Raw genomic sequence first — 19,581 nt, 5'->3', positions numbered from 1 at the left:
AAATATAGTATATTGTTTCTTGACAGTTTGAAGGTGGCAGCTACTTGGAAACTCCATTTGATGACTGTGTGTTTGAATTTAAGATAAGCTGAACTTTTTTAAAAGATTATTTTGCGTGTATGAGTTTTTACCTTCATGTATATATGTGTACCACATGTGTGCAGTGCCCATGGAGACCAGAAAAAGGCATCAGGTCCCCTGGAACTGGAGTTCTAGATGGTTGTGAACCTCCATGTGGGTGCTGGGAACCAAATTCGGATCCTATGCTAGAGCAGCCAGGGATCTTAACTACTGAGCCATCTCACCAGCTCCAATAAGTTGACCTTTTAAAACCTAACTATATTGAAGCCAAACTTATGTATAATAAAAATCCATGTAAGTCTAAAGATGATGTAAAGAATATTTTAAGCTTACGTCATATTTTCATGGCTTTTGAGAAATGGGTAAACCAGCAAACCACTACAATGAAAACCCAGAATGTTTCCCTCTCCCAGCAAAATCTCTTGAGAGCTATTTGAATTGTAAGATTGAAATAAACTTAAAAATGCAAACACTCAACTAAAAGTAGGAGGACATTCCATCTTAGGAAGTGGAGTACTTATTGTGCTGTTTTAAAATGCTAAGTGTTAAAGTGTGGTAGAAGGACCATTAAAGGAAAATGCCGCTTTTTTGTTTCAGCTTAACAGTTGCCATGTTTTAACTTACAGTTTTAGTTCTTTGTGAGCCTAATCTTTATTTACATAGGTAAAAGTTATGTTCTGTGGTATACTATCCAGGAGCCATACTTCTGAGTTTTACCTGTTTGAAATAGCTCCTGTGAGATATTATTTCCTACAACTTTTTAAAAATTGGCTTTCTTGGCATTGCTTTAAGAGGTTACATTGTCCTCTTTACTGGGTGACCTACATTATGGCAGCCATTCTTGATGGCAGGTGCAATCAGCTCTGTGCCAGCAGCTGACTAATCTTCTGAATTGTTCCACTTGAGAGCAGTTTCTTGATCTGAGACATTTATTTATGTGGTTCTGAATTGATTGGACATACTTCCTTAAATAGTTTTTAATTTGCTACTGAAAGAAATCCCACTGCATATGTTCCAGAAATGTTTTGAAATATGGCAGTATTTCATGGCTGTCATGGCCCCCAGAAGGGTTGTCCTCCTGACACACAGACTGTGTGCCTTTGCTGTAATGCCTTCAACAATTGGGCAAGATCATCACCTTCATGTTTACTTAACGCTGCATGTGATTTCATTCTGTATTGATGGTGTCTTATTCATTTTCTTGCCAAAATGTCATGTGATTCTTTTTTAATAAGTTGTACCTGCTATGTTTTTTTGAACAAACTTTATCTTTCAATTCTCTTAGAGATGTTTGCATTCATCAAGACAAGAGGATTCATCTCACAGTTGTATATTTTGGGAAAGAAGGACTATCTAAAGTCAAGTCTATCCTAGAATCTATCACAAGGTTGGTGAGCCACGGGCATGCCAAAAGTTAGCATGTGTACAGATGCGAATTTCAGGGTCTGAGTGTTAGTTATTTAGATAGCTGCGTGAGCAGACGCTCAGTCAGAGAGTGCTGCTGCACCAGCCTGAGGACCTGAGTCCTCACAGCCATGGAAGCTACGCTTGACAGCACACATCTGTAACCCCATGGTTCCTATGCAAGACAGGAGGCAGAGGCAGGAGGATAGCCAGAAGTTCACAGACCAGCTGACGTGTGTAGTGACAACACAGAGACCCAGTCTCAACATGGAGGGCAAAGTAATACCCAAGATTGTTCTCTAGCTGGGCCGTGGTGGAGCACACCTTTAATCCCAGCACTCGGGAGGCAGAAGCAGGTGAATCCCTGTGAATTCGAGGCCAGCCTGGTCTACTCTACAAGAGCTAGTTCCAGGACAGCTAGGACTGCTACACAGGGAAACCCTATCTTAAAAAACAAACAAACAAAAATGTTCTCTGACATGAACTTGCACACATATACAAGTGTGCACACATACGTACATGCATATATATCATACATGTACACATATACATCACACACACGTAAAGTTGTCTGAGCACGTGTACATGGGTGGTTGGTAATGATAGTAAGCTCTTCGTTTCACGTGTGACTCTAAAGCCCGTCTTTTCTTAATTGCTTAGCTGGCAGCCCGGGGTGGATCAGGATGTCTTGCTGTATCTTGTCCTCTTTTTGAAATCTAATCTCTACTTTAATACTGTCTGAACTTACCTCACCTTTCTTCCCTCCTATACCCGTGCTTCCCCCTCTCAGTGGCACTTAGGTCTCCTGTATCTTTAGACCCCCACCTGACTCTGCAGCACACAGTACATACTGCTTTGTCTCTGTTGTTTATAGCCAAACCTCCTGAAAAAAATCGTTCTGTAACTCAGTCACTCGTGTAGTACCTGGCACATAGTAGATGCTCAGATTTGAATGAATGAATTGGTAATTCCTTAATAATTTTTCACTCTTTAAAATGAAATTTTTCTATACAAATTGTGGCCTTTCTCCCTGATACCCCCTTTGATGGTTCTTTTACATGTGGTAGCTAATCCTTCCTTCTTTAAAAATGTCATGTGAGTAATGCTTTTTATTTTTAATGTAAATATGCTGTCTACTATTAGGTTGGTTGTCTGTTTTTACTACACCGTAAACTGCATATCTTTCATGGCTTTTTTACCTTTTTGCTAGTTGTGAGCAGCCATTTTTCTTGAATTATTGAGCCCGCTTCTTTTGGGTCCCACCTACTATGTCCAGGTATGTGGTTGGGATTCTGACTCAGGCAGTTGGAAGAGTGAGCATAACTGAGAGGGTAAAGCCCTGTCCCTGTGCTGCAAGGACTCTCACAGCCTTGGAGAACAAATATGACTCATCTTTCCCTCCCCACATCATGGTGGCCCGCTTTCAGCTTGAATCAGACCATTTTCATAGGCCCTGGGCCTAATGCCTGAGAGCCAGAGTCTTTTACTCTTTATTTCTAGTTGTCTCTGGTGAGTCACTTTCTGTTTGTGGTCTTTTTTTGTGTCCCTTCCTTGCTCCTGCCACTACCTAACCCCAGTTCTCACTTCCTGCGTGCCCCACTTCCCTCTTTACTGCTTTTCAGCACCTAGCAGCACCAGTCATTCACCCTGGAGTATCACTGACTCGCCTCCCTGTGTTGTCAAGATTTCTCTGTAGAAAACGCTAGAAACCTGAGCCTGCTTAAGGATATTATAAGTAACACCAAAGAATCCTGGGTATCTCCCAAAAATGACAGGATTATTGCAAATAAATTCGGAGAAGAAATTAATCAAAATCACTTTGGGACCTGAAGGACTGGTACCAGACACTTAAATACCGTGAAGACTTTTTTGTGGTCTTGTCTGTTTTCTGCATGTTGACTTTCTTCGCCTGCTGCAGGTTGGCTTCTTCCACATGGTGGGGTATAGCTGTTGGTGGCTCTGGGCTTGCATCTTCTCAGCTTTATCATCAGAGAGTTTCAGTAAAGAAAATCCCAGGGAAGAACGTTTTGCTCACCCTTGGACTACTCAGTCATTATGGCTGAGAGGAGTGGAGGCTTCACAGATGGCCACACATGAGCCTAGTCCTTACCCCTAGGAAATTACTGGTATTGGGTAGGTAGAGTGAGGGATAGTCTGTGATGAGGGCATCCAGGCTGGCAGTGGGCAGTTTCTTAAAAAGAAGGGAGAGAGTTATATACCATAAGGTGGAGAGAAGGGTCTGGTTCCCCAGAGCTCTTGGGGTCACTCCATGTATGGTACGAGTTTGCTGCACTGTTAAGAGAGCAGCCGTCCTCACATATGGCTCTGTTTCGTGGATCTCTAGCAACAGTGCCAGCGGCACCTAGTGGACTCTTTAAAGCATAGACGCTAACTCCACCCCTTGCTTCCATCCGAGTCAGCGACTCTGAGGTGTAGCTCTAGAGCTTACCATCTGATTGATGCCTTACCAGGAGGGTTCAGGTTGGAGGGCTTCGCTATAAGAACCACTGTCCTAGCAGAAAACCCTGCTGACTCCTCCTTCTATGTAAGGTACTAACAAAGTTGTGTGACCTGAAATGGATGGTCTTGCTTTCCTCTAGGTCTCCTCAGTCTAGCTTTCCTCCCATTCTTCCTCTTTTACAGTTGTTGGTGTGACCCTCTCCTCATCGTTTCCGTATGTGTAATCTGACCCAGCTACTTTCTTTGCTTCTGAGGATCGTTTGAAATAACCTTTTTACCTGCCATTACTTTGGGATCCCACCAAGTTTAATTCAAGTTCCCCATCTGACATTCAGTTACTGTAGGCACAAGCCTACACTGTTCCTTCTTTCAGCAAATACTTATTGAACTAGTACTCTGTAAGGGGCATTGTGTCATAGTAATGAAAACATAATCTGTTTTGATGGTGTGGGGAGGTAGCCAAACAAAGACGCCCCATGATACTGAGGGAAACAGCAGAAGAGGAGGATAGAGATTAAAGAGCCTGCTTCCTATGTGCTATCAGGGAGGAGCCCTCTGATGAAGGAGTGTTTGTCTGAGGACCTGAAAGAGGCTAGAGGAGTGATCTGGGTGCATCATTTATATAGAATGAATTATTAGTTATCAGAAACGATGGCTCTTTTTCCTTGTCTCTGTTTCTTTCATGGTACATTTTTAAGATCTCAGAAGGCAGTGCGCCTTTTAAAATGCCATACCATTAGCATGTGACTTCAGATGTGGGCATTTGGTCCATATCTCTTCCTGATAATGAGCAAACACATGGAGCTAAACAGTTCCTTACCCTGTGTGGATATATAACCAACGCAGTAAGTTATTTGAAATATAAAATATATTTTGTAAGTTCTGTTGAAGGAAGGACATTGTAAAACTTTAAATGGAACTTACCAACTCTTGTATGTGCTTTTCTCATAGTGAGTCTAATTTTCACAATTACACCTTGATCTCACTGAATGAAGAATTTAATCGTGGACGAGGACTAAATGTGGGTGCCCAAGCTTGGGACAAGGGAGAGGTCTTGATGTTTTTCTGCGATGTTGATATATATTTCTCAGCCGAGTTCCTTAACAGCTGCCGGTTAAATGCTGAGCCAGGTGCGTAAAACACTGTTAAATGAGCTGAGCATTGAGCTTAATGGAGTATCATTGCCTGCCAGTGTTGAGACACATTGATTTGAGGGAAAACAAGTTTTTATTAAACCTTAGGATGTTTTTACAAGTTACATTAGGCATGATTTAATTGAAACAATAAATAGTGAATTGAAATGTTGAACCTCTGATGTTCAAATCCTTTGTTTTCTTGAAGTCAGATTCCAGTGGTTCTTTTGAAGGAAAGTAAAGAAATGCAGAGGGTCGATTGGGGTGATCTCAGTGGTGGGGTGCCTGCCTAGTATGCCTAGAACCCTAAGGTGGGTATGGAGGCATAGAGAGGAAGGAAGCACAAAAGAAGGAGGTCTGGAAATTGATGGAAAGTAAGCGACTCGAGTCAGAGTCACACCAAAGGTGGTGTAGAGGGGAGAGTTAGAAGTTCTTAGTTTCAGGAAGATAATGTGCCCCTCCCCACACACACATGAGTACACACACACACAAACACACAAAATGTACTCATGCACACACCTTACACAGGCATACAGAAGTCTGTGTACAAGTAGTATTTGGTCTCCAGATTATGCATTTTAAAGTGATTTACAGTACATTGCATTACATTGTAGATATAAAAGAAATTTGTAAATTTATAAGTATAAAAAACAAAGATGCTTATAGCAAGGGCTCCTTTAGTGAGGGCAAATGGTCTAGATGGTAATGGTAAGGTCCTTGAGTACCATCAGTTTGAGAGAAAAGGTTTTCTCAACTTTCCCAGATCTTGGTTTAAATTTGTCTGCAGTTCTATTTTATTATTCTTTATATATCTATGCTTCACACGATATTCTAAGTATTTACTGTTTTTATTAACTCTGTTTGAAGAGTGAAGAACAGAAATGTCTGAATTTCTTGGTGCTTATGAGAGGCTAATTTATATCTGTTACTGCGAATAGAAGAAGATAAAGAGCAATGAAACGGATCCCCTGAGGGAACATCTTTGTGTTCCTCCACATAGTTGAAAGGAATAAGCATGCTACACCCGTTAATGTGTTTTTTCCTGTTATTTTGCAGCTACAGTTTCATAGTTTGACCTATTATGTGTTATAAAATAGACAATGATATTCTGTATCTTCAGTATTGATAAAACTATCCTAAGTAAAAGATAAAAATATAATAATACAAGTCCTTCATTTGTAACCTCTCTGTGTGAAATAAGCCTGTATTTTTATTTATAGGTAAAAAGGTGTTTTATCCTGTCGTGTTCAGTCTTTACAATCCTGCCATCGTTTATGCCAACCAGGATGTGCCACCCCCAGTGGAGCAGCAGCTGGTGAGACTTTATGTCTTTGGTTATGAAGGCTTCAATCATTTCTTCTAGTTTCCTTTGTGTTTGTTGTACAAATAGAAGAAAGTTTCAGTTAAAAAACTTAGCTGTTTCAAGCACAGTTCCATAGCATTTGCATGCATAGCACCCATTTGCACTCCACTCCCATCAAAAGGCTTCATTTCTGTCACTTTAGAACTAAGTGACAGTGACAGGAGAAAACATTTAGCCGCAAGAAAAGCCCTCATGTTCCAGAAGGTACTGATTGGATAGTCACATTTCTGCCAACTTATTTTAGTAATACTAAAACTAAAATTAATTTTTAAACTCCACTAACTAGAAATTAAAACTGCTTTGCTGAACGACTTTGAGGGAGTAGTAGACTGTTGGAAATGGTGTAGAAAGCTATGAAAGGCAAATGCCATGCATGCATCAAGTCCTGTCATGATTGCCTAAGCTATACATACATAAGCTTTTTCTTCATGTTAAATACACTTAGTGTTTGAAAAGATATGGTTTATAGAGGCATTGTAAAGCTAGGACATAGTGTTCCTGTGCCTCATTCACCATGTGCAATGATAGTGCAGAGCAAGTGTGAGCACATACACACACACACACACACACACACACACACACACACACACACAGTTCCTGTCCCTTATGTTATGTGTAGGCCTGTATTGGTTAGGAATGCATATACAAGTAGGAGCAAAGTGGCAAATGATCACTCACATCCACCTAATCTCCCACCCAGACTTCTAACAGTGAATGTCTAGGGAAGGACAGACATCTTCAGTAGTACAGCCACTGATAGGGCACCTGTGCTCCTGTAAATCACCTTGCATCTACAGTCCTAAACAACCCTAGTGAAACTTACTGGATGATAAGAAAAAACAAAACAAAACAAGAGGATGGGCATATGTGGTGGGGGAAGAGGGTAATGGGGGTGAATATGATCCAAACAAATTATTTGTGAGAAAATGTCATAATGAAGCCTGTTATCATATAAATATATTGTGAATAAAAATATATAAATTCATAATTAAAATGGATATATGAGTATTGCAGTATGAAATCAAGTTAGCAGACATACGTTTTAAGAAGTTTATGTAAGATGACATAAAATTGCTGCTGGAGGGTGGGTGAGCTCACTCAGGTCAAAGCCCTTGTGTGAGCCTGACAACCCAGATAATAGAAGGAGAAATGATGAAGGATAGCATCACCAACAATCTTGTGTATCCCAGGTATGTGTGATACAAGAAATAGGGCACCTCACTTACAGTCTCAAGAGAATCACTAGAAAAGTTTCAGACAAATTCGCCCTGAGGGGCATCCTGCAAAATACCTGACTAAAACTTCTTAAAATTCAGTGTCATTAAAAACTCAAAACTCAGTCTCTGTATTTGAGACAGAAACTTCATCTATTTAATATTTGAAGTGATACTAAAAATAAACAATAACCACATATAATAGAAAAATTAAAAGTTGACAGTAATTCACAACTATAATTAGTCAACTTTTACTAGAAATTACTTCTTTTAAAAATCACAGCCGAGCCCGGGCGATGGTGGCGCACGCCTTTAATCCCAGCACTCGGGAGGCAGAGGCAGGCGGATCTCTGTGAGTTCCGAGACCAGCCTGGTCTACAGAGCTAGTGCCAGGACAGGCTCCAAAGCCACAGAGAAACCCTGTCTCGAAAAACCAAAAAAAAAAAAAAAAATCACAGCCGTGCATGCGAGGCTTGGGAATGTAGGCCAGCTCTCTGGGTTCAGGTTTGAACAGATTCATCTCTGATATCAGTAATATCTACTCTTGGGATCTCCGCCGAGCAGATAATCAGAGCCTAGAATAGCAAGCAGTAAACTGACAACATTAAACACAAGCAAAACTCTAATAAGAAATTTAATAGTAGTTACTATAGTGATTATTATATACCAAGAGGAGGGCATGAAATGTAAATAAATACCAAAGTGTAAGTATAGAGGACACAGAACATTAGAAACTGAAATGTGTAGTTGGGCAGTGGTGGTGCACGCCTTTGATCTCAGCACTCGGGAGGCAGAGGCAGGTGGATCTCTGTGAGTTCCAGACCCACCTGATCTACAAAACAAGTTCTAGGACAGTCAGGGCAGTTAGTTACACAGAGAAACCCTGTCTTGAAAACAAACAAATAGACAAACAAAAAACAAGACATGTGACATGGGTATATGTCCAGATGACTTTTTGTTTATGTTGTTTTATTGTCCTTCCTTCCTTCCTTCCTTCCTTCCTTCCTTCCTTCCTTCCTTCCTTCCTTCCTTCCTTCCTTTCTTTATTCCGACAGGATCTTACTATATAGCCTAAGGCTGGCCTTGAATTTACTGTCTAACCCAAGCTGGCCTCCGACTTAAGCCTCAGTCTTCCAAGTACTGGGCATCACAAGTGTGTACCACTGTGCCTGGATAGGAATAGCAGCTAGTGTTTACATGCCCTTTCCTGTGTGCATGGTACTGCTCCATTTGGCCTATGTGTCAACCCTTTAATCCTCCTGACAACCTTTGTGGTGGATGCTTTCATGGCGCCCTTGGACAGATGAGAGAGCACAGCTGTGCTACTGTTGTATCTGGGGAATGAACCAGACTGGGGCCCAGACGGTGTGCTCCATGGTTACTGAGGCACTGCACAGACTGCCTCTGTTATATGAGCTCTTCTAAAATAGTATGGGACTGTTCTGTGCCAAGCACTGTATTTTTCTGAGAACCACAGCACTCATAACCCTCCCTTGCTCACAAGATCTTTATTCTGGAAAGACAAAAATAAAGTCAGATAATAAGCATGATTAAAACAAACTAAGTTGTAAAGACTGATGAAGTGATTTCAGGGATGAAGCTGTTGACGGCCATGTAATGGCTGGAAGGAAGCAGCTAAGGAGCACAGCTGGCAGCATAGAGGCACAGTGCTGGGCTAGGTCACATAGAATTAGTGGAATCCCTAGAAGGAGTTTGCATTGTATGGTGTGTGCTAGCATTTAGAGAGAAGAAAGACTGTAACTCTGGCAAGAAGCAGCAAGTAGGGCTTTTGCAGCAGGGGTATAGTTATAGCTGTGCAAAAGGCATTAATGGCATAGATGTCTAGGTATTATTTAGACATGGAACTGATAGCTTGTTGTTGGCCCAAACGTAGAAACTGAGGAAAAGAAAGGAATGAAAGTAGGAAAGGTCAGGTCTTAACTGTAGCAATGGTAGATGTGTGTTACTATATACAGTCAAGGAGGGGCCCATGTTGCTACCTTTGTGGACCTGGCATTCCTGGGGGTGAGACTGTGGGGGCTAGATATTTAGGTTATGGTTAGCCTGCCTGGTTCATGTAGCAATATATCAATGCAGTAAGTATTAACAACTAGGATTAAAAGGTTAAATAACTTTCAAGATGAAACAGAACTAATTAATCATTTTCTCTAGACTGATAACATTTGAAGAGTTTTTCTAGAAACTAAATTTTAAGAACATATTCACTTCACCATCATAGTATGTATAGAATCAGAGTTAGGGTGGGGTAGAGATATCAAAATAGGTTATAACTATGCAGCTCTCTCTTCCTGTATTGTGAAAAACCCCATGTATCTTTGTCATGATAAAACTATTTGTAAAGCAGGTGGCAGGCAAGAGTTAGCCCAGGGCTGTAGTTTATTGACCCCTTGTTTATGCCACATAAAAAGAGCAAGTTATCTTTTCTATAAACTCTCCTAAGAGTAAGAGGATCTAATGTGCCCAACAGCCTACCCTTTATAGCTAGTTGGTTTGAATTCTGTCTTCATACCTGTTAGCAGTCAACTTACACCAAGTGGGGCAAAATTGTCTCACAGGTACAAAGTGTTTATGCCCTGCTGTGACAGACAAGCGTTTCCTAAAACTTATAGGCTGTAGATATAATAGGGAGGGCCTTTGTTGACTCCCCATGGGAAGCCTTACCTTCTCCTAGGAATGGATGGGGCAAGGGGAGGTATAAGGAGCAGGAGGAGGAGAGGAAATGGGGGGAAGGTGGAAGGAGCAGGAGGAGAGAGGAACTGGGAACTGGGATTGATACGCAAAATGAGAAGAGATTGTTTTTAAAAATAATTAATTAATTAAAAAATCAGGCTGTATAGAATCAAATAATCACCAGAACAAAGCTCTACCAAAGAAGATGGAGAAATGGGTGCTGGTAAACACCCAAATAGAGTATTGTGTGTAGAGATGGTCATGGTAGCTTGTGTATATGCACATCCTATCCTGAGTCCTTTGAAGTCAGAGCCCTGCTGTTTTGTTATTAGTGACCTCAGCCTGAACTCTGCACAGGGTTCAAGTTCAGTTAAATCACAAGTGGTAGGATCCTGTGCTCACACAGATTGGAGTATCTGTTTTGTAAGGTCTCAACAGAATTAAGTGCATATGATCCTTGGTTAGTCACAAATGATAGGCAAAGTATTTTTGTAAAATGACTTGTTTAATTATTGATTAAAACTTCTAGTTATTAAAAATTAAATTGAATTTTTTTTCTTCTCTGTCATAAGGTTCATAAAAAGGATTCTGGTTTTTGGAGAGATTTTGGCTTTGGGATGACTTGTCAATATCAATCAGATTTCCTGAACGTTGGTAGGTATATATTATATCTAAGGATATAGAACTTGATGTCTTTATTCTAGGCCTATGGCATTTTTCCAGAAGGTATCAGATTTGAGTACTTTTGGTTAAATTATAAGGGTTATATATGAAAGGTAAAGTGAAGTTTATAATTAATGTCTTGGATTACTAAAAGTGAGGTTATAAAGGTAAAAACTAAATTTACCAGTTTTTTTTTTTAAAAAAACAAAAACACACCTGTAATGGTCTGTTCTGTCCCTTTAAGAGGCAAGCCCCACCCACTCCCTCCCCTGTCCACTGAGGCAAGCAGATCTTCCTTCTGCTTCTAGCCTGAACTCCTTTCTTTCCAGATTCTGCCTCTTTCCCTTCTCCTCACTTCTCTCCTTCTCCCTCCTCTCCCCCCTCCCTCTCTCTCTCTCTCCCTCTCTGCCTCTCTCTGCTCTTCTCCCTTTTCCCTTTCCCCTCCATAACCCACTAAATAAATACACACTTTCTCTGCATGGCGTGCCTAATAGGTCTCTGTCTCCCACCAGCCTGGGACCTGCTATCCCTCGGGGAACACATCTTTTTACTTCTACCATAACAACACTGTTCTAAGAGAACACTTGATTGCATGTTACTGTGTTACAGTTGTTTGGAGTGCTCTTCCAGAGCTCTCTAACTGTACCCTTGTGTCTAGTCAAAGGCTTCCTCTTCTTCATTTCACGGTGAAGCCCTCTTTCATTCTCTGACCCCAGTATTAAGACAGAGGGAAAGGGGCATCTCTGAAGTGGGAGCTGGGAAAGTTGTCTAGCCCTAGCCCCGAGAAGTGATAGAGGCCTGGCTTAATCTCCTTTTCCCTCAGTTTCAGTCATATCCACAGAAGGCCAAGTGACAAAGAGGAGTGTTGGCGAAAGGGCTGCTTGTTGGTTCCCAACTGCCTGGCTAGCTTAGATCCGAAATAATCACACAGAGACTGTATTAATTAAATCAATACTTGGCCCATTAGCTCTGGCTTCTTATTGGCTAACTCTTATATTAATTTAACCCATCTCCACTAATCTGTGTATTGCCACATGGCAGTGGCTTACCAGCAAAGTTTTGGCATGTCTGACTCTGGCAGCAGCTCCATGGCATCTCCCTGACTCCGCCTTCCTTCTCTCAGCATACAATCTAACTTTTCCCACCTAGTTCTGTTTTGCCCTTGCCATGGGCTCAAAGCTGTTCTTTATTCATTAACCAATAAAAGACATAGACAGAAGGACCTCCCACACCAGAAGAGTGGATCCTGTGACCCCAGGTTAGTTAGCATCTCCATCTCCACTATGTACTGGAAGCCATAGGATGATTCTTGTGATACTCTTAATCCATAGTGAATTCACTTTTATAATCAGCCATTTGTTAAGTTCTTCCACTCTGTCTCTTTATAATAATTTAATAATGGAAAAACAAGAAGTAATGATAAGACAAATGCCATTTCCCTGGCTTTTTCACTATCTTCAAAAATATTGTTTAGTACACTAACCATATTGTGAATGTTTTGAGTACTATATTGATTTACAGATTGTGATGCACCCACAAGTATTAAACAGTAAATGTACAGCTGACAGATCTATTAGAATAATTCACGGGAGTATGGACCCTCCACATGGAGAACACGTTCAGCAGAGCTGTGGGAACACTTGTCTTTTGGAAAAGTCACTGTCTATTCTTAAAAATCATGTGAAATAATGACAGTTCTCCCTTCAAAATGGAATTCATTCCCAAAATACCTCAGCAGTGTAACTTCCTCTTGCATGGGCAACAGAATGACCTTCCATGAGGCCTTAGAGAGACAACATTCACTCTCTGTTCCAAGAGTCAAATTTACTTAGAGTCTAGCCCCCACAGTTACCTTTGCTAACAGACCACACAGGAATTTCAAAAAGATAGGAAGACAGCCCTTACCAGACAAGCAGGTCTGGGTGTGTTTCAGGGCCCCTTAGTGACTTTATCTAATGGTTTGGAATGTCAGGTATTTTTCCTTGGATGCTGACCCCTCCTGGAGTGCTGCTTTGTCGAGTTCTACCTGCCTTTTTGTGACTCTGAAATGCATATTGATATTGTTGTTTTGCCTATGAAAAATTTTTAACCCTGACTGTAAAAACTAAAAACTTGGTGGAGATTGTCCCTTTCTCTCACTGCTTCCTCACCCAAGGAATAAAGAATATGTAGAAGTTCCAGGCAGTGGTGGTGCACACCTTTAATCCCAGTGCTCAGGAGGCAGAGGCAGGTGGATTTCTGTGAGTTTGAGGCCAGCCTGGTCTACAAAAGCTCATTCTAGGACAGCTAGGACCGTTATTCAGAGAAACCCTGCCTTCAAAACAAAACAAAACAAAAAGAATGTGTAGAAGTAACGGATGTGAGTTAATTCATTTACCCTCAGATCTTCGCTTGCCATAGACATACTGTTTTGAGCCCTGAGGGGGTGCGGAGGTGGGTATTCAAGACGCCCCCCCCCCATATAACCTAAGTTGTATAGTTATCACCAATCAATTTAGACTATTACCATCCTTAAAAGAAACATTATACCCATTAGTAATTATTTCCCATTTCCCATCAATCCCCACACCCCCAAACTCATTAATCTTCTTCCATTGATTTGCTTCTTCTGAGCATTTTAATGTTCCACTGTATGGTTATACTACATTTTTTCTGTCTATAGATAGATATTTGGTTTCTGTTCTTATTTAGGCTATTATGAATATTTTTGCTATTTGTATACAAATATTTGAATATTTGTATAGATATGATTTTCATTCTCCTTCATATAGTAGAATTGCTGGGTTATATAATATGATGGTTCATCTTGAATATCAACTTGAAGGGATTTAGAACCACCAAGGAAGCAAAACATGCCCAGGCATGTCTGTGAGGAATTTTCTAAACTGTATTAATTCAGATGGGAATTCCTGAAAAGGTTAAACATAAATTACCTGATGTAATATTTTTCTCCTTGCTGTGACTAATCCCTGACATGAAGCAATTTAAGGAAAGATTATTCTGGCTCCCAGTTTAAGGGTACATCACAGCAGGCATGGCTGCAGGACTGTGAGCAGTTGATCACATTTTATTCCCAGTCAGGAATCAGAGAGTAATCTTGTACTTAGATTTTTTTTTTTATTCAATTCAGGACTTTAGCCCATGGAATGGTACAGCCCACATTTAGCATGAAACATCAGTTGTTTAGCTTGAATCCAATTTTAAAAGGATCTCATTCATTGTCATCCACTACAGTTGGCCTTTGCTTTTTCTACTTCTTCAGAATTTTGCTAATAAGCTTATAACGTGTGCTGCCAGGTCCACTGGCACTCTCTTTTCTCTCTACTTTATTCAGTATGGAGACTGGACCTGGCTGCACCCCATTCACAGCCTTTATTTTTTGAGACAGGCTCTTGTAGCTCAGACTGGCCTCAAACTTAATATCCCCCTGCCTCTACCTCGTGAGTATTGGTATTAACAGTGTGTACTGCCATGCCCAGTGTTCTTTGATTTTTTTTTCTTTTTTAAAGTCTTTTATTTTTTTTATTTTTTTAATTAAAATTTCTGCCTCCTCCCCACCTCCCACTCCCCTCCCATTCCCCCCACTCCCTTCCCCTTCCCTCTCCAGTCCAAAGAGCAGTCAGGGTTCCCTGCCCTGTGGGAAGTCCAAGGTCCTCCCCGCTCCATCCAGGTCTAGAAAGGTGAGCATCCAAACAGGCTAGGCTCCCACAAAGCCAGTACATGCAGTAGGATCAAAACCCAGTGCCATTGTCCTTGGCTTCTCAGCAGCCCTCATTGTCCATCATGTTCAGAGAGTCTGGTTTTATCCCATGCTTTTTCAGTCCCAGTCCAGCTGGCCTTGGTGAGCTCCCATTAGATCAGCCCCACCGTCACAGTGGGTGGGCGCACCCCTCGTGGTCCTGACTTCCTTGCTCATGTTCTCCCTCCTTCTGCTCCTCATTTGGACCTTGGGAGCTCAGCCCAGTGCTCCAGTGTGGATCTCTGTCTCTATCTCCATCCATCGCCAGATGAAGGTTCTATGATGATATGCAAGATATTCATCAGTATGGCTATAGGATAGGGCCATTTCAGGCTCCCTCTTTTTAGCTGCCCAAGGAACTAGCTGGGGACATCTCCCTGGACCCCTGGGAACCCCTCTTGCCAGTCTCTTGCCAACCCTAAAATGGCTCCCTTAATTAAGAAATATGCTTCCCTGCTCCCATATCCACCCTTCCTTTATCCCAACCATCCCATTCCCCCAAGCTCTCCCCATCCTCCCCTTCTCACTTTTCTCTCCCCATCTCCCCTTACCCCCATCCCACCCTGTTGAAGGAGCTGTAGGCAGGCCTGCTTTTCATCCTGCCCAGCTCCCGCCCAGCTAGCTCAGTCGGTAGAGCATGGGACTCTTAATCCCAGGGTTGTGGGTTTGAGCCCCACATTGGGTGCCATTTTGTTGAAAGGAGCTGGTGGCAGGAACGTTCCTGCCACCAGCTCCTGGCCACCTGGCTAGCTTATGCCCAAAATAACAACACACAAATTGTACTCTTTTAAACACTGCTTAGCCCATTAGTCCTAGCCTCTTTCTGGCTAACTCTCATATCTTGATTAACCCATATCTAATAATCTGTGTAGCACCATGAGGTAGTGGCTTGCCAGGAAGATTCTAGTGTATGTCCATCTTGGGCTGGAGCTTCATCGTGTCTGCCTTGGAGAGGAGCGGCATGGCGTCTGCCTAACTTTCCTTCTTCCCAGCATTCTGTTCTGTTTACTCCACCCACCTATGTTCTAACCTATCAGGCCAAGCAGTTTCTTTATTAATTAACCAATGAAATCAACAGATTGATATATGACACTCCCACATCACCACCCCACCCCCAAGTTCCCAATTTTTCCCGGCAATCTTGTCTACTTCCAATATCCAGGAGGATAACTATATGTTTTTCTTTGGGTTCACCTTCTTATTAAAGTCTTTTAATTGATTAACACATGCCTGGCAACTTCTTTCTTGAATATGTTTTTCAGTTGGCTACTGTCTTGGCACATTTTCCAGAGTTTTCTCCCCTGCCCAAATTCACGTCTCAGCCTCTTGCTGATTTACCTGTTTCTGCCTGTTTAACCTCTAAAACTTGGTATTTCTTAGCATTTAAACCTGGGCCTTATTTTTCTTCTGAACTCCTTCAGCAATCCCAGTTCATTCTTATGACTTCAAACCATCTGTTGCTAAAATTCCTTCCTAAAGAAGATGTAATATTTACTCTTTCTCCAAAGACCCCAAGGATAAACGGAGATACAGTCCACCGCTTCACTCCATTGAATTCTTTAGGCTTCCTTACAGACCAGTGGGGTTACAGGCTGGAGCACAGGTGACTTAAAAGGAGCCCCACTGGAAAGTCTGCATCCAGCATAGGTCCCCAATGACCAAGTCCTTCCTACACTATGTCCTTCTAAGTCCTCGCAGAGGTCAGTCTCAGTTGGAGCAGAATTGTATATGGCTGGTTGGGAGATGGGGCTGGACGCTGCAGTGAGGGTTCCACAAGCCTCCTCGTGTGCTGTCACTCTGTGCTGTACGGTGCCATCTCAGCTGAAGCAGAGCATTTCATGTTAAGACGCTTGTTTGTGCTGTGTCTGCCAGACCCTTGAAGTGGCAGCTTTGTTCCTTCCTGCAGGTGGATTCGACTTGGAAGTAAAAGGCTGGGGTGGAGAAGATGTTCATCTCTACCGGAAATACTTACATGGTGATCTCATTGTGATTCGGACTCCAGTTCCTGGTCTTTTCCACCTCTGGCATGAGAAACACTGTGCAGATGAGCTGACACCCGAGCAGTACCGGATGTGCATCCAGTCCAAAGCCATGAACGAGGCTTCTCACTCCCACCTGGGAATGATGGTCTTTAGGGAGGAAATAGAGATGCATCTTCGCAAACAGGCGTACAGAACAAACAGTGACGCTGCTGGGTGACAGCCATCAACACACTGAAGTCAGAACCACAAGCCAGTACTGTTATTCAGCCTTAATCCAAATCGAGATTCTGTGCCTCATCCAGAGAAAAACTGTTTATTTTTCATGTTCTTACTGAATTTTATTTGTAGTTCAGCTTGATGTGAGAAAAAAAACACAGGTGTTTTGATGCAAAGCCAGTTTTGTGAGAGTACTGTAGCAGAAACAGTTGACAAAATGAAATTTGGTATTTGTTCCCAAAATAGTTTGAAATAGAGTCTGCCTGGTACCTGTGTTCTGATTGGCCCAGGGGTGCTAGGCTGACATTGTGTTAGTCGGCACATCTACAGGGATGCTCTGCAGGCAGTATCACCTGCTAACCACTAAGTCGATCATTCAACTCCAGTTTTTAATGGGAGCTTCTGTTGATGACATGTAGAACGCTTTTTACAGGGAATAATTAAATGACACAGCTGAAATCTCCAGCCCATCAGGAAGGCAGAAATCAGGGCCTCCTAACTTCCTGTTGCTTTACCTTTAAATCTCTGCCTTTAAGCCAATGGATACAGTATATATAGTTTAGAATCTACGGTTTGATTATAAATAAGATATATCATTATATTATCATCATCTTCAAAATGCATAATCAAAACTGCTAGATTGTTTTGAACAAACAAGTAAATGAAGAAGCATTTAAACAAATCATTTTGTTACATTGGAATGCAGGAAAATAGCTAGGTTTGGGAGCATCATCTTAATATAAGCCAGAGGCATCACAGCCTTCCTGAAGAGGCGTAGAAGTTACGAATATTATAGTATGGTTTTGTATGGCTTTTGTTTTGCACTGTCTTATTTAGCATAGGTACAGATATATTTATTTTCTAATATGTTAATATTTGCCACAGCTGTGTTTGCATTTGTATTATACTTCCAGTTGAAGGCATTTCATAGGAAAAAAAGCAATTTAATGGATTGTATAATAAGATCACTCTGATTTGAAAAAAGGGAAGTAAATAATCTGATAGAAATATGAATTATGGAGTACTTTAAAAAATTATGTACAGATTGACTGTTATTTTAATTGAAGTGTAAATTATATTAATGAGACCAGAGGAATAAGAAATTATATTCTGATAGGACTGTACTATAATATTTATCATATGGATATTTTATCATTGAGCCATTTACTAGACGAAGTAAAAGGCATACATAATTTTTTCAGCCCTTGACTTTTAAAGGGCACCTACTATTCGTATATAACCCATGAAAACTCAGAAAAAGTCATTTTTTTCAGTAAGTCATACACTTTCAGATGTTACAGATGCCAAATTTCTAGGTGCTAAAGTGAATCAATTTCATAATAACTGATGTTGAGGGTTCTAGCTGGGTAGTGTGTAGGTGGGTTAAAATGTACAAAGTGCTTTCTGCAGAGTAGGAAAAGCCAGCGTCTCCTTTGTGCACTTGCATTGTAAAGACCCTGGTATGGTGTTTAAAATTAGGAAACTTAATTAATTTGCAGAGGTAAATTTTGGCTTGGTTTTGAGATAAATGATTTTTATTTAACTCCTATTTTTTAAAGCTAGCTTTTATTTGGAGATGGAAGCTAGACAACGAAAGCATCACTATATTTTTACATTAAGTGGTACCAATAAAGTATTTTGTTACCAAAATTAAATGAAAATGTGGTAAATTAATCTCGTCCTCATTTAAAATATCTTAAGTTCAACAAAGTACACAGTATGCAGTTGTGACATTAAAGAATAATAAAGCAAACCCCAGTGCACAGTGCTGGCGGGCAAGCCCCAGTGACCTGCCTCTTCTGTGCCTCTCCCAGGACTGTGCACACCCTCACTCTGTGTCATAGTCAGTCTGATTTGGTCATAATTTGTCCACTGTTCTTTCATAGTTCCCCAACTCTGTATATCTCTACTGTTTAATTTTTGAATTCATGTTATTATTTCATTGTATGTTTTCTAACTTTTATACGTTATTGTGTTCTTAAAGTTCACCCATGTTAATATCCAAATACTCATTTTTATTATTGAGTAGCATTTCATGAATATATTATGATATTAATATTATTGATAATATTTGTGGTGCTTCCAAGTTTTTTTGTTATACTATTGGTAGCTTTTGCTTGTTTATAGTTTTTACTGTTTTCTTTTGCTATTTCAAGCAGTGGTATCATGAGCATGACTGAACATGTCTCTTGTAAGTATGGCACAATTTCTGTAGGAGTAAAATTCCTATATCATTAGTTGTATGTATATTGAACTTGCTTTCCAAAGTGAACCGCCTTAAGCACTGGGTGGAGTTTACTTGTGTCCTTGGTAGTACTTAATTTTATCAGTCCTGAAAACAATACTCCTGAAATTAATCTGTAAAATAGAAAGGAAGAATCTTTTTGGAATTCTTTTTACAAAGCCATGTTACCTTGATACACAAGCCAGACAAAGACCCTTTTTTTTTGTTTTGTTTTTTTATTTTTTTTATTGAGAATAAGAAAAAAAAAAGTTTCCGCCTCCTCCCAGCCTCCCATTTCCCTCCCCCTCCCCCCACTCTTCTCCCCCTCCCCCCACTCCTCTCCCCCTCCCTCTCTAATCCAAAGAGCAGTCAGGGTTCCCTGCCCTGTGGAAAGTCCAAGGTCCTCCCCGC

At 41.0% G+C, this 19,581-nt stretch overlaps 1 protein-coding gene across 4 annotated transcripts in view; it reads left to right on the top strand.

Annotated features, from left to right (window-relative positions):
* The window catches only part of Csgalnact2 (chondroitin sulfate N-acetylgalactosaminyltransferase 2), a 33,638-nt gene extending 14,622 nt beyond the window's left edge, over positions 1 to 19,016 (top strand). For all 4 annotated transcript variants that reach the window (XM_050148460.1, XM_050148462.1, XM_050148461.1 and 1 more), the window contains 5 exons: positions 1,367 to 1,468; positions 4,897 to 5,075; positions 6,299 to 6,393; positions 10,919 to 11,000; positions 16,655 to 19,016. In XM_050148460.1, the coding sequence (XP_050004417.1) occupies positions 1,367 to 1,468; positions 4,897 to 5,075; positions 6,299 to 6,393; positions 10,919 to 11,000; positions 16,655 to 16,947 (751 nt within the window). In that variant the 3' untranslated portion in view covers positions 16,948 to 19,016. The remainder of the gene's footprint in view (positions 1 to 1,366; positions 1,469 to 4,896; positions 5,076 to 6,298; positions 6,394 to 10,918; positions 11,001 to 16,654) is intronic.
* Positions 19,017 to 19,581: the final 565 nt, after the last annotated feature.

This window comes from Alexandromys fortis, unplaced genomic scaffold (genome assembly GCF_014885135.2).
Source record: "Alexandromys fortis isolate MF-2015 unplaced genomic scaffold, M_Fortis_MF-2015_v1.1 scaffold_59, whole genome shotgun sequence".
NCBI lineage: Eukaryota > Metazoa > Chordata > Mammalia > Rodentia > Cricetidae > Alexandromys > Alexandromys fortis.
This window is presented reverse-complemented; position numbering and strand designations above follow the sequence as displayed.